This window comes from Oncorhynchus masou, chromosome 21 (assembly GCF_036934945.1).
Source record: "Oncorhynchus masou masou isolate Uvic2021 chromosome 21, UVic_Omas_1.1, whole genome shotgun sequence".
Classification (NCBI taxonomy): Eukaryota; Metazoa; Chordata; class Actinopteri; order Salmoniformes; family Salmonidae; genus Oncorhynchus; species Oncorhynchus masou.
The window spans coordinates 34,172,608-34,187,802 of record NC_088232.1 but is presented as its reverse complement, the minus strand read 5'-3'; the positions used below and the strand labels follow the sequence as shown (position 1 = coordinate 34,187,802).

Sequence of the window (15,195 nt, the reverse complement as noted above, 5' to 3'; positions counted from 1 at the left end):
CTCCAAAGCTTTTTACTATCATTCTTTATACTATCAAAATAAAGAGAGTCACACACTCCATATATAAACTCCCAGTAATGTATTGGGTAACTCTATTTTAATAGTTTATTCGCCGTTAGTCAGCACCTCCACACAAATACATTTTTCTCGGTGTGTCATTTATTTGCCATTGCTTTTGCCTCATCCCTCAACCATACAATTTTTCTATTACTCATCAAGCCACTGGGATTTAACCCTTTTTACAGTCATTTTCTTAATGGGTGCTGCTTATTAATAACTGGAATGAGCAATTTCATAAATGTGTCAAGTGCAATATTCTTTACATCAACAACATAGGAATCACTACAAAACTTACTGTATGACCTCTTATAGACTATATTAGGCCCAGCCTTTGGAACTTTGGTTTTCCGAGATATGGCTACTATATTGTGATCACTACAATCGATGGGTCTGGATACTGCTTTCAAGCACATGTCTGCAGCATTAGTAAAGATGTGATCAATACATGTTGATGATTTCATCCCTGTGTTGTTTGCAACTACCCTGGTAGGTTGACTGATAACCTGAACCAAGTTGCAGGCACTGGTTACAGTTTGAAGCTTTTTCTAGAGTGGGCAGCTTGATGAAAGCCAGTCAATATTTAAATCACCCAGAAAATATACCTCTAGTCTCTCCCCAGCCTCCATTCATAGAACGGCTCTACAACAAATGCTGCAAGAAGAATAAACACAGATTTCCTGTCCAGATCTCCTTTCAAAGCAAACCAAGAACCAATGCGGGTTTTTTTTCCAGTTTCAAAATGATATATAGTATCAAGTAACCCAAGGCATTCCATTTAATCTCATTCAGCAATGGCAGAAATCGCATATGTCACGACTAGTCAAGCAAGACTAAAAGGTTTTGTAACTATAACGGTTTAGAAAAGTTATGCCTCAGAAATCAGTTTCAGCATTGTAATGGGAACAAAATGAATGTAGAATCTGATATGAGCTGTGAATGATGGGATTAGGCTTCTCATTCAGTGTAGAATCAGTGGCATTGCCACGCCGGAGCCCTTGTGGGCAGCCAGCCTTGATTACTTACCTTCCAATATAAGCACAGACTCAGTAGAACAAAGAGTTTGCTTGGTGTGAGAATTCATGTTTGCTTTCAAGAAACGAGCTCCCTGTGAGGATGTTCCCACTGGACACCATTTTGTTCGGCGGTTGGAGGAGAAATTCCCAGAATAACTTTGCAAGCACAAACATCAAGGCTTTCCTCTACGGGTGATGGGGGAGCTTTTGGAGAGTATCCCCATTGCTTAACAAAAACAAGCAGTTGATATTGCCCAGACAAAAAGAGATGAGGGTTTTCCTGATTTATAATTCAATAGCACTCAAATACCCTACTAAGTGTTTACATCTATGCTTTATTTGAGTAAGAGGGAAAGATCAAGGGATGGAAAGGGAGAATTGCAACTTCTAGTGTTTCTCTGAACCCCAATCAGAGAAAATCACAAAAAGTCTGTAAAATGGTTTTGACACAAAGCTGAACACTGGTTCCAAGGATTGGATTGTGTGCAACTTTCAGCCAGTGAGAGAAGGAGTGTTTCTAATACACTCTCACCACACTGTATATACAGTCTTGCAGGGTTTCTAGTCTGGGTCTACCTGAACATGAGGTTCTCCACATTCAGCCTGTGGTTTACAGGAAGGCATGGTTCTCATTTCGTTGGGCTGAATAGTTCCAAGGCAACCAGAACTACATAGCAGTAATATTTTTCTCTAAACTCCACAGCCACATTTACCCTACCGTTCGGTCTGTGGTATTGTGGACTGCAGCTCACTGACCTGGTGGCGGGTGCGACTCTGGTCAAGCAGTTGGCGGGACTGGAACTTCTGCTGCTGCAGCTGCTGGATGGCGAACTGGAGCTGGTAGCTGCCTGGGATGGGCTGGTAGCGCTGCTGGGGGCTGACGCCTCTCACCAGGTTGTAGGCACTCTGGGTCTCCCCATCCCAAAGACCCTCCTCATCTCTCAGCACCCTGGGGCTATGGGAGCAAAAGAAATTAGATCAAAATAGTTCTAAAGTTAATGTGTACTGTGTCCTTGATAAATTAAGAACTGAGCATCTAGCTTTTACTGATGCAAAAGGTTAGGCTCAGACAGCAGTGGAACAGAAATAACAGCAGTGGGGAGCCATGTAAGTATTTAGGCCTACCATCTCATCATCAGTCACTTGACTATGCAACCAAGACTGAAATGTAGTGTTAGCTCATGGCCTATTTCCCTCCACATGTTGAGTAGTAAGACTGAACAACAAGTAAAGGGGACAAGACAGCGTGCGGCACCCCAGCCGCTGCACCCAGATGCCCTCCTGTCAAAACTGACCAATCAAAGAGGCAAAGCAGAGAGCCGACCCGTGGCAAACATGGGGCACTTAGAAAACATTGAAACCACTCCCGCCTCAGGGCTCTCAGTGCATCACGTTCCATCCACATCACAAAGCCACAACCTGGAAAGCCAACCTTTGAACGGCTCCACACATTTGTAACTGGATTATCTTTCACTAGGACTAAGCCTTTCAGCCTTTTTGGCCCCATCTAAAGCAATGGGGTGGGTGGGGGGGGGGGGGGGGGGGGGTAGTCAAGTGCTAGTTCATGACAGGCTTATGTTTTTTTATATAAGAAAAATAGATAACATTGTAATAACATTTGTATACAGTAAAAGTTAAATAAAATATTATCAGACTTGAAATAACACAATTCACCAGGACATTTTTAGAACAGAACTGAGATAAGGTCTAAACTTAGAATTCAATTAATCTTGAATAACAATGCACGCTGCGGGAAAATAATCCAGTGTCGCTCACACAGGCTACATGAAAAATATTCCCGTCCGGCGTAGCCAAACAAAGACACAAGGGATCTAAAAGTCATGTGAACGCGCTATCCGCCCGCTCATTTCACGTAATGGCATGTATATTGCAAAAACAACTGGTGTGACCCAAAGCCATTGAAACTGTTTTCACCCTCTTCTGCTAACAAAGGTCTGTCTGTGAACCCTTTAAGACAACAGAGTCCAAATAACCACAAGACAAAACAAAACCCTGATGGATGGTTTCGCCTCCATTTTTTAGTATTTAAGCATTTTTCCCCAAAACTATTCCAAGTACAGTATGCTTCAGTTAGTCTTTACCAATATCTCTCCACTTGAGCTACATGGGAGGCCAAATCACAAATCCTCTGAGTCCCACATCAGGGGCCTCAGTTCCTGGCCATTCAATTCCAGCACAATAAATAACAAATAGGAAAGGGAGAAAAAAACTGGCACATCTGAGTTTCCCATCACTGGTACAGTACATGTGTGCAGTTGTAGCAGCCTGGAGCCTGCTCTGCCTGCCTGCAGCATGTGGGTGTCAGTGTGAACCCTGCTGAACCCACTGTACTGTAATATGCTGATATGACTTACAATAACACAGCAGTGTGAGCTGAGCACATGTGCAGCATCAATCTAACTCAGCACCGAATGTGGGAAAAAGGCCGTTATGAAATGACATCATGCTGCTTCAGCCCACCATACCTCCAAGTCCTGGCCTAGCTGGTCAATGTGGACATCAGGCTCAGGGGTTTAGGGGTATTTCCAGCACCAGTCAAAATGTTGGACACACCTACTCATTCAAGGGTTTTTCTTGATTTTTTACTATTTTCTACATGGTAGAATAATAGTGAAGACATCAAAACTATGAAATAACACATATGGAATCATGTAGTAACCAAAAAAAAGTGTTAAACCAATCAAAATATATTTCAGATTTTTAGCCACCCTTGATGACAGCTTTGCACACTTTTGGCATTCTCTCAACCAACTTCACCTGGAATGATTTTCTAATAGTCTTTCTAACAGCCTTGAAGGAGTCTATGCTTAGCACTTGTTGTCTGCTTTTCCTTCACTCCGCAGTCTAACTCATCCCAAACGATCAACCCCCACACCATCACACCTCCTCCATGCTTCGCGGTGGAAACCACACATGCGATCCACTCACCTACTCGATGTCTCACAAAAACACGGCGGTTGGAACGAAAAATCGCAATTTTGGACTCAGACAAAATGTCCATTGCTCGTGTTCCTTTAGTAGTGGTTTCTTTGCAGAAATTTGACCACGAAGGCCTGATTCACACAGTCTCCTCTGAACAGTTGCTGTTGAGATGTGTCTGTTACTTGAACTCTGTGAAGCATTTATTTGGGCTGCAATTTCTGAGGTGCAGTTAACTCTAATGAACTTATCCTCTGCAGCAGAGGTAACTCTGGGTCTTCCATTCCTCCAGTCCTCATGAGAGCCAGTTTCATCAAAGAACTTCATGGTTTTTGTGACTGCACTTGAAGAAACTTTTAAAGTTCTTGAAATTTCCCGGATTGACTGACCTTCATGTCTTAAAGTAATGACGGACGGTCGTTTCTCTTTGCTTATTTGAGCTGTTCTTGCCATAATATGGACTTGGTCTTTTCCAAATAGGTAAAATACTTGTAGTAACCAAAAAAGTGTTAAACATGATTCCATACTTATTTCATAGTTTTGATGTCTTCACTATTATTCTACAATGTAGAACATAGTAAAAAATAAAGAAAAAACCCTGGGTAGGTGTGTCCAAACTTTGGTACTGTATTTTCTCCCCCTTGTCCTCCATCTAGAGGGGCATTGATATGATAACTATGAAACACAGAGTACTGGAGCCTACAACGTTGAGAAGCAGAGAGCTGGTGGATGGGTTCAAAGTGCCAGTGTGAGTGCAGTGCATAAGTCCATCTCTCATGTGTGTGACTGAAATGGGTGGGAGAGGGTTTTAGTCCATACTGCCTGTTGAGGGGGGAAGGGATGTTACTAGGGTGTCGATGTCAACTCATTAACATGGTCCCCTTATCCCAGGTTGGAATTTCTCTCTCCCCTGCCTAAGGGGATACCTTACTACCAGCACTACATCTGGGTCCAATTGAGGTGAAAAAATAAGCTTTTTATTGAAAGGAGGAAGATATCAAACCATTTTTGCCCCATTCATTTTTAAGTTTCCCTGAGTTTTCTTGGGAGCCAAATAGGCTCTGCAAATGGACAGTCAGAAAATGTACTGGAATTAAATGCTGCGACAACAACCGACCAAGTAAAACAACAGTCTGACAAAATATTGAACAAAACCAAAAATACCAGTATGTGTGTTGCGGTGACCAGGGTCTGAGCGATTCTTGAGTACTGCAGAATCAGAAATGGTGGACCTGTGGTTATTTGTAAGCAAGTTTCCAGAAAATTGGAACGGAAATGGCACCACACCAAACTGGAAGTCTTCCGACGAGCTTGGAAAGACAGTACCGTGCAGTATCGAAGAGCCCTTACCGCTGCTACACCAAACTGAAAGTCTTCCAACGAGCTTGGAAAGACAGTACCGTGCAGTATCGAAGAGCCCTTACCGCTGCTACACCAAACTGGAAGTCTTCCGACAAGCTTGGAAAGACAGTACCGTGCAGTATCGAAGAGCCCTTACCGCTGCTACACCAAACTGGAAGTCTTCCGATGAGCTTGGAAAGACAGTACCGTGCAGTATCGAAGAGCCCTTACCGCTGCTACACCAAACTGGAAGTCTTCCTACTAGCTTGGAAAGACAGTACCGTGCAGTATCGAAGAGCCCTCACCGCTGCTACACCAAACTGGAAGTCTTCCGACGAGCTTGGAAAGACAGTACCGTGCAGTATCGAAGAGCCCTCACCGCTGCTACACCAAACTGGAAGTCTTCCTACTAGCTTGGAAAGACAGCACCATGCAGTATCGAAGAGCCCTCACCGCTGCTACACCAAACTGGAAGTCTTCCGACGAGCTTGGAAAGACAGTACCGTGCAGTATCAAAGAGCCCTCACCGCTGCTACACCAAACTGGAAGTCTTCCTACTAGCTTGGAAAGACAGTACCGTGCAGTATCGAAGAGCCCTTACTGCTGCTACACCAAACTGGAAGTCTTCCGACGAGCTTGGAAAGACAGTACCGTGCAGTATCGAAGAGCCCTCACCGCTGCTACACCAAACTGGAAGTCTTCCTATTTGCTTGGAAAGACAGTACCGTGCAGTATCGAAGAGCCCTTACCGCTGCTACACCAAACTGGAAGTCTTCCTACTAGCTTGGAAAGACAGTACCATGCAGTATCGAAGAGCCCTTACCGCTGCTACACCAAACTGGAAGTCTTCCGACGAGCTTGGAAAGACAGTACCGTGCAGTATCGAAGAGCCCTTACCGCTGCTACATCAAACTGGAAGTCTTCCGACTAGCTTGGAAAGACAGTACCGTGCAGTATCAAAGAGCCCTCACCGCTGCTACACCAAACTGGAAGTCTTCCGACGAGCTTGGAAAGACAGTACCGTGCAGTATCGAAGAGCCCTTACTGCTGCTCGATCATCCTATTTTTCCAACTTAATTGAGGAAAATAAGAACAATCCAAAATTCCTTTTTGATACTGTCGCAAAGCTAACTAAAAAGCTGCATTCCCCAAGAGAGGATGGCTTTCACTTCAGCAGTAATAAATTCATGAACTTCATTGAGGAAAAGATCATGATTATTAGAAAGCAAATTACGAACTCCTCTTTAAATCTGCGTATTCCTTCAAAGCTCAGTTGTCCTGAGTCTGCACAACTCTGCCAGGACCTAGGATCAAGAGAGACGCTCAAGTGTTTTAGTACTATATCTCTTGACACAATGATGAAAATAATCATGGCCTCTAAACCTTCAAGCTGCATACTGGACCCTATTCCAACTAAACTACTGAAAGAGCTGCTTCCTGTGCTTGGCCCTCCTATGTTGAACATAATAAACGGCTCTCTATCCACCGGATGTGTACCAAACTCACTAAAAGTGGCAGCAATAAAGCCGCTCTTGAAAAAGCCAAACCTTGACCCAGAAAATATAAAAAACTATCGGTCTATATCGAATCTTCCATTCCTCACAAAAGTGTTAGAAAAGGCTGTTGCGCAGCAACTCACTGCCTTACTGAAGACAAACAATGTATACGAAATGCTTCAGTCTGGTTTTAGACCCCATCATAGCACTGAGACTGCACGTGTGAAGGTGGTAAATGACCTTTTAATGGCATCAGACTGAGGCTCTGCATCTGTCCTCGTGCTCCTAGACCTTAGTGCTGCTTTTGATACCATCGATCATCACATTCTTTTGGAGAGATTGGAAACCCAAATTGGTCTACACGGACAAGTTCTGGCCTGGTTTAGATCTTATCTGTCGGAAAGATATCAGTTTGTCCCTGTGAATGGTTTGTCCTCTGACAAATCAACTGTAAATTTCGGTGTTCCTCAAGGTTCCATTTTAGGACCACTATTGATTTCACTATATATTTTACCTCTTGGGGATGTCATTCGAAAACATAATGATAACTTTCACTGCTATGTGGATGACACAGCTGTACATTTCAATGAAACATGGTCAAGCCCCAAAATTGCCCTCGCTAGAATCATGTGTTTCAGACATAAGGAAGTGGATGGCTGCAAACTTTCTACTTTTAAACTCGGACAAAACAGAGATGCTTGTCCTAGGTCCCAAGAAACAAAGAGATCTTCTGTTGAATCTGACCATCAATCTTAATGGTTGTACAGTCGTCTCAAATAAAACTGAAGGACCTCGGCGTTACTCTGGACCCTGATCTCTCTTTTGAGGAACATATCAAGACTGTTGTAAGGAAAGCTTTTTTCCATCTACGTAACATTGCAAAAATCAGAAACTTTCTGTCCTGAAATTATGCAGAAATATTAATCCATGCTTTTGTCACTTATAGGTTAGACTACTGCAATGCTCTACTTTCCGGCTACCCAGATAAAGCACTAAATAAATTTCAGTTAGTGCTAAATACGGCTGCTAGAATCCTGACTAGAACCAAAAAATTTGATCATATTACTCCAGTGCTAGCCTCCCTACACTGGCTTCCTGTCAAGGCAAGGGCTAATTTCAAGGTTTTACTGCTAACCTACAAAGAATTACATGGGCTTGCTCATACCTATCTCTCTGATTTGGTCCTGCCGTACATACATACACGTACGCTACGGTCACAAGGCGCAGACTTCCTAATTGTCCCTAGAATTTCTAAGCAAACAGCTGGAGGCAGGGCTTTCTCCTATAGAGCTCCATTTTTATGGAATGGCCTGCCTACCCATGTGAGAGATGCAAACTCGGTCTCAACCTTTAAGTCTTTACTGAAGACTCATCTCTTCAGTGGGTCATATGATTGAGTGTAGTCTGGCACAGGAGTGTGAAGGTGAACGGAAAGGCTCTGGAGCAACAAACCGGCCTTGCTGTCTCTGCCTGGCTGGTTCCCCTCTTTCCACTCGGATTCTCTGCCTCTAACCCTATTACAGGGGCTGAGACACTGGCTTACTAGGGATATTTCATACCGTCCCTAGGAGGGGTGCGTCACTTGAGTGGGTTGAGTCACTGAGTCACTCCCCCTTGGGTTGTGCCGTGGCGGAGATCTTTGTGGGCTATACTCGGCCTTGTCTCAGGATGGTAAGTTGGTGGTTGAAGATATCCCTCTAGTGGTGTGGGGGCTGTGCTTTGGCAAAGTGGGTGGGGTTATATCCTTCCTGTTTGGCCCTGTCCGGGGGTGTCATCGGATGGGGCCACAGTGTCTCCTGACCCATCCTGTCTCAGCCTCCAGTATTTATGCTTCCGTAGTTTGTGTCGGGGGCAAGGGTCAGTTTCTTATATCTGGAGTACTTCTCCTGTCCTATCCGGTGTCCTGTGTGAATTTAAGTATGCTCTCTCTAATTCTCTCTTTCTTTCTTTCTTTCTTTCTTTCTTTCTTTCTTTCTTTCTTTCTTTCTCTCTCTCTCTCTCGGAGGACCTGAGCCCTATGACCATGCCTCAGGACTACCTGACATGATGACTCCTTGCTGTCCCCAGTCCACCTGGCCGTGCTGCTGCTCCAGTTTCAACTGTTCTGCCTGTGATTATTATTATTTGACCATGCTGGTCATTTATGAACATTTGAACATCTTGGCTATGTTCTGTTAAAATCTCCACCCGGCATAGCCAGAAGAGGACTGGCCACCCCTCATAACCTAGGAAGAAACCTAGAGAGGAACCAGGCTTTGGCCTTTCTGGGGAGTTTTTCCTAGCCACCGTTCTTCTACACCTTCATTGCTTGCTGTTTAGGGTTTTAGGCTGGGTTTCTGTACAGCACTTTGAGATATCAGCTGATGTACGAAAGGCTATATAAATAAATTTGATTTGATTTGGATATGAAGACAGAGATGGAGGTAACAGTGGAGAGAGAGAGTTTGGGTGCCAAGGTAGAGAGAGACATTAGTGGTCTCCTCACTGAGGGGAGTAGAATGTGCCAACCATGACGTATTACAACCCTAAATACACAATTGTGGTCCTCAATCACAATTTCAACCCACAGCTATTGTTACCCAAAAACTTACTGGAAATGAATTCTTACCTGAACCAATTGTTCGATCCAGGATCGGGTAAAATTAGTAAAATACAGAGACTAAGCAATTTGGCCTTCTTTTATAGGCTTGTCCTAAACTAGCAAAAGAGAGCTAATGATAAAACCCTGATGTTTTGGGCTCCCGAATGGCGCAGTGGTCTAAGACACTGCATCTCAGTGCAAGAGGCTTCACTGCAGTACCTGGTTCAAATCCAGGCTGCATCACATTCGGCCATAGGGTGGCGCACAATTGGCCCAGTGTTGCCTGGGTTTGGCCGTCATTGTAAATAAGAATTTGTTCTTCAAACTGACTTGCCTAGTAAGATAAATAAAACATGTTAGATACTTTTAGAAGGTCATATTAATGCCTATGAGAAATCAAACAATTTCACATCAATGATGCGGTTTGGGACAATTCAAAAAACAAAGTATCGGGAAGTCAAGCGTTACTCCTGACAACAGAGTTGTGAGGTGTCTATATAGTAATAGTATAATGGTGCTTATGAAAGTGAGTGTAGCCAGCAGCCCCCTGCTCCAGGTTGACAGCAGACTGGAGTGAGAGGAGTGGGGAAGCAGCTTCTCTCTCTCTGTGTTTCAGAGTGCTGAGGCAGCATACCTGGCAGATCCTGGCAGCATGTCGGCACATCAAAGGGCCAAGCTACTCTTTGAAACCCATCATGCTTCACCCCTGTGGTTGCTGCTTAAAGAGCCAGCGTGCTTAACGGTTTCAGTATGTTTGGCACAGACCACCGGCCCCAGTTGTAGGGGGCTCAGGAAATCCTACATGAAAGAAACAGCACTCGAAGTCAAAATCAAGATAATTTATCCTAATATCTCATCAACGATGTTACACCGCTTTCTAAGATCCCTACGCCAAATTTACGGTTGCGGGTAATGGGGTGGAAAAAATGTTGGGGTTTGTGTTGGTGCGGAAAGTAACAGAGAGAAAGTGATGGATGGCACGTTCTTAACAGGAGAACCTTCTGACAAAGGGATCCTTTTTACCTGAGCTGTCCTGTGACGAGGTGAAGGATCTCATCAAAACCTCTGTTATGAAGTATTAACAGCAGAGCTCCTAAGTCGCGACATAATTTAGTGCACTCAAGAACAGAGGATTTCCAGTTAAAAAGTATAATAATAGTCCTCACATGAACTGGGATCAAAAAGGAGAAAGTAGTGTAGATAAGATAAAAGTACTTAAAGTTTAAATGTCATATGCACAAGTGAGTGTGCATAAATAAAATACAAGGGTCAACTCAGTCTGTGTAGCTATTTGGTTAGCTATTAGCAGTCTTGGGAATATAAGCTGTTCAGGAGCCTGTTGGTGTCAGACTTGATGCACAAGTACCGCTTTCTGTGGGGAAGCAGAGAGAAGAGTCTATGGTTTGGGTGGCTGGAGTCTAACAATTTTCCGGGCCATCCTTTTGCACCACCTGATATAGAGGTCCTGGAAGGCAGGAAGTTCGGCCCCAGTGATGGACTGGGCTGTCCGCATCACCCTCTGTAGCGCCGTGCGATCAAGGGCGGTGCGGTTGCCATAGCAAGCAGTGTTGCAGCCAGTCAAGATGCTTACAAAGGTGCAGCTGTAGAACTTTGAGGATTTGATGGCCTATGCCAAACATTTAACCTCCCGAGGGGGAATAGGCGCAACTTTGGAACTTGTTAACAACTGTTCACGTGTGTGTGGACCATTGTAAGTCTTTAGTGATTTGGACACTGAAAACCTTGAAACTCTCGACCTGCTCCACTGCAGCCCAGTCGATGTGGGGTGTGAAAGCTGAGCTGTAGTCAATGAACAGCATTCTCACATAGGCATTCCTCTTATCTAGGTGGGTGAGGGCAGTGTGGAATGCAATTCAGATTGCGTCGTCTATGGATCTGTGGGGCGGTATGCAAATTTGAGTGGGTCTAGGATGATGTGTGCCATAGGAAACCTTTCAAAGCACTTTATGATTACAGATGTGAGTGCTACAGGACAGTAGTCATTGTGGCATGAAGCCTTTGAGTTCTTGGGAACAGGAATGATGGTGGTCAACCCAACATGTAGGGATTACAAACTGGGACAAGGAGAAGTTGAAAATGATCGTGAATATGCTGTTCTGCGCATGCTCTGAGAACGCGCCCTGGAATACCGTCCGGCCCAGCGGCCTAGCGAGTGTTGATCTGATTAAAGACCTTAGTCACTTCGGCCTCAGAGAGCGAGATCACCCATTTCACTGGGTCAGTGAGGGCCCTCACGCACGACACAGTGTTGTTGAAGCATGTATTAAATGCATTGAGTTCATCTGGTAGAGAGGAAACGTTAGGCATATCATGACTTGGTCTTCCTTTGTAATCTGTGATGACTGTAGATCCTGCCACATGCGGCGGGGGCGGCGGAGCTGGTAATATGATTCCTCCTTATTCCTATATTGTCCTTTTGCTCGTTTGATGACTGTGCGGAGGTCGTAGTGGGACTTCTTGTTCTTGTCCTCAGCGGTAACCTCAGGGTTGTATTTGATAGCTGTGTGTGCAGCAGCCCTGTCCTTTAGTTTAGCGCAAACCTCTGTGTTAACCTTCACTGTGGTTAAGCATCCTTCACTCATGCTGCCAAACATACCCTCGTACAATTGACCATACCGATCCTGGACGATGCCATTTACAAAATAGCCCCCAACACTCTACTCAACAAATTGGATGCAGTCTATCACAGTGCCATCCGTTTTGTTTCCAAAGCCCCATATACTACCCATCACTGTGACCTGTACACTCTTGTCGGCTGGACCTCGCTTCATACTCGTCACCAAACCCACTGGCTTCAGGTCATCTACAAGTCTCTGATAGGTAATGCCGCACCTTCTCAGCTCACTGGTCACCATAGCAGCACCCACCCGTAGCAGGCGCTCCAGCAGGTATATCTCTCTAGTCACCCCCAAAGCCAATTCCTCCTTTGGCCGCCTTTCCTTCCAGTTCTCTGCTGCCAATGACTGGAATGAATTGCAAAGATCACTGAAGCTGGAGACTCTTACCCCCTTACTAGCTTTAAGCACCAGCTGTCTGAGCAGCTCACAGATCACTACACCTGTACATAGCCCATCTGTAAAAAGCCCATCTGTAAAAAGCCCATCCAACTACCTCATCACCATACTGTATTTATTTATCTTGCTCCTTTGCACCCCTGTATCTCTACTTGCACATTCATCTTCTGCACATCAATCACTCGTGTCTAATTGGTATATTGTAATTACTTCGCCACCATGACCTATTTATTGCCTTACCTCCCTTCTCTTACCTCATTTGCACACACTGTATATAGATTTTCTTCAACTGTATTATTGACTGTATGTTTTGTTTATTCCATGTGTAACTTTGTTGTTATATGTGTTGAACTGCTTTGCTTTATTCTTGGCCAGGTCGCAGTTGTAAATGAGAACTTGTTCTCAACTTGCCTACCTGGTTAAATAAAGGTGAAATAAAATAAAGAAAACTGTGGGGACAACGTCGCAGATGTATTTCCTAATGAAGCCAGTGACAGAGGTAGTTAACTCGATGTTATTGGTGGAGTGTCTGAACATATTTCAATTAGCACTAGCAAAGCAGTCCTGTAGCATAATCTCTGATTCTGATGACCATTTCTCAACCGGGAAGAGTCACCGATACTTCCTGTTTGAGCTTCCACTTGTAAAACGGAATAAGGAGTACAGAGTCATGATCTGATTTGCCGAATGGGGATGAGGGGGGGCCTTGTATGCTTGCTTGTGGGTAGAGTAACAGTGGTCTGGGACTTTATGGCGAAGGAGGCGTGTTGATGTAAGTTTGATATCATGTTGTGGCAGGTAGTCTAGTGGTTGGAACATTGGGCCAGTAACTGAAAGGTTGCTAGATCGAATCCCCGAGCTGACAAAGTAAAACTCTGTCGTTCTGCCCCTGAACAAGTCAGTTAACCTACTGTTCCTAGGCCGTCATTGTAATTAAGAATTTGTTGTTAACTGACTTGCCTAGTTAAATAAAGGTACAATTTTAAAAAATGTGTCTCAATGATGTGGAATTAAAAATCGCCGGCAACAAGAAAAGCAGCCTCCGGGTGCAAGTTTTCCTGCTTGTTTATAGCCTCGTACAGTGCGAACTTGTTATTTTTCTTATCCTGAGTGTAATGTATACAACAGTTGTAATAACAGCTGAAAACTCCCCCAGGATGTAGAATGGTCAGCATTTGACCATCAGGTATTCCAAGACGGGTGAACAATGGGTCGAGACTGCCACTGTGCTCGAGTCAACACACCATTTGTTTTTGATGAAGAGGCAAAACCCTCCGCCTTCAATTCCCTGACTCTACTGTTCCGTCTGCTCTGTGAATGGAGAATTGAATTGGATAGCCATGGGTAGTATTTTGTCTAAAGCCATGTTTCAGAAAAGCAGTGAATATTACAGTTTACGAGAGTCCCATTGGTAGCAAATCCACGAACAGAGGTCAACCATTTAATTATAGGATGGCCATGGCCAATAGAATGAAGGGAAGAGGTGGCTGGTTTTCCCCTCGCCTTAATCTCACCTGGACTCCCCCATTCTTGTCTCCAACGCCGGCATTTCCTCTTGGTTACCACGAAAATTGGGTCAGTTACAGAAAGAGCCCAGGGCAGATGAGTCGAAGTTGAAGCCAGAATTGAGGCAAGTAACTGCAGATCTGATGTTCAAAAGTTTGTCTGTTATAAGAAATTATAGCGGATAGATTTTGTGGAAATTAAAAATAAAACGCTAAAAGATTACAAAATAGAAAAGTTGGGTTGGAGCTTGCAAAATGGCTGCCATACAGTACGGCGCCATCTTCTGTTTTGGACTTACAATAGAAAGGAGGATAATCCATCAAGGTCATAACAATTAGGCTACATTTAAAATGTGAAATGTCTGTCTCCCTCCATACAACTACTCTTTGAGATGATACATTTAATAGAATGCATCTTCCTCCATTTGTGGAAATAAAAACATTTTAAAAAGGGAAAAGGCCAGACATTCCAGGAATTCCCACACAGTTCCATACATAAGGAAGGGCTGGACTGGAAAAACAGAGAACGGGAGATCAGGGCCAAACTGTCTGAGACATTGTCACTCACATATCACTGTAAAAATAGAGAGAGCAACCATGTATGCTTAAACCTTGCTCGGCCACCTCTTCCAGAAGCAGCATCCAGCAGAGGTTGAACCCCCCCCCCCCCCCTTAACTCACGTGACGCAGTCTGGCACACATATTCACAGTGTCCATGTGCTCACTTCTCTCTTCCCCTCTCCCTCTCTGCAGTCTGCATTGGCCCATGTGAGGGAGAAAGCATGGTTGCAGAGAAGAGGGTTGGAGCAGACTGGCTATGTGGCAGACTTACTGTTGACTCTGCCCCCACTTATCCAATGCAATGTATTAGGCTGCCAGCATGCTTCACACACTCCAGGCAGATATCAGCTAACTCCACAGCTAGCCTCACAAAGCACAATTAAAACGCTTCAAAATAAGCATTTTGTTAGTCAAAGGCCTACATTGAAATACCCCATTAAGCCCAGAAGTTGAAAATACTTTTCCAAAAACTAAGTCTTCAATTTAAATATTCTTCAGAGACCATTAAACCTGGCTTGAGTATTTATTGACTGTGACCAAATAGGCTACCACAAACTAAAGCACCTATAAAAATTGTCCTATGTCGCTTATACAGAAAATCCTCAAAATGTTAATTTGCCCCGATGTGAATGAGGATCTTAGCATAGTCCCACTAAAAGCCTC

At 44.2% G+C, this 15,195-nt stretch overlaps 1 protein-coding gene across 4 annotated transcripts in view; it reads right to left on the bottom strand.

Moving 5' to 3' along the window:
• The window catches only part of ttll5 (tubulin tyrosine ligase-like family, member 5), a 98,070-nt gene that overhangs the window by 33,961 nt on the left and 48,914 nt on the right, over positions 1 to 15,195 (bottom strand). For all 4 annotated transcript variants that reach the window (XM_064928255.1, XM_064928258.1, XM_064928257.1 and 1 more), the window contains one exon: positions 1,830 to 2,028. In XM_064928255.1, the coding sequence (XP_064784327.1) occupies positions 1,830 to 2,028 (199 nt within the window). The remainder of the gene's footprint in view (positions 1 to 1,829; positions 2,029 to 15,195) is intronic.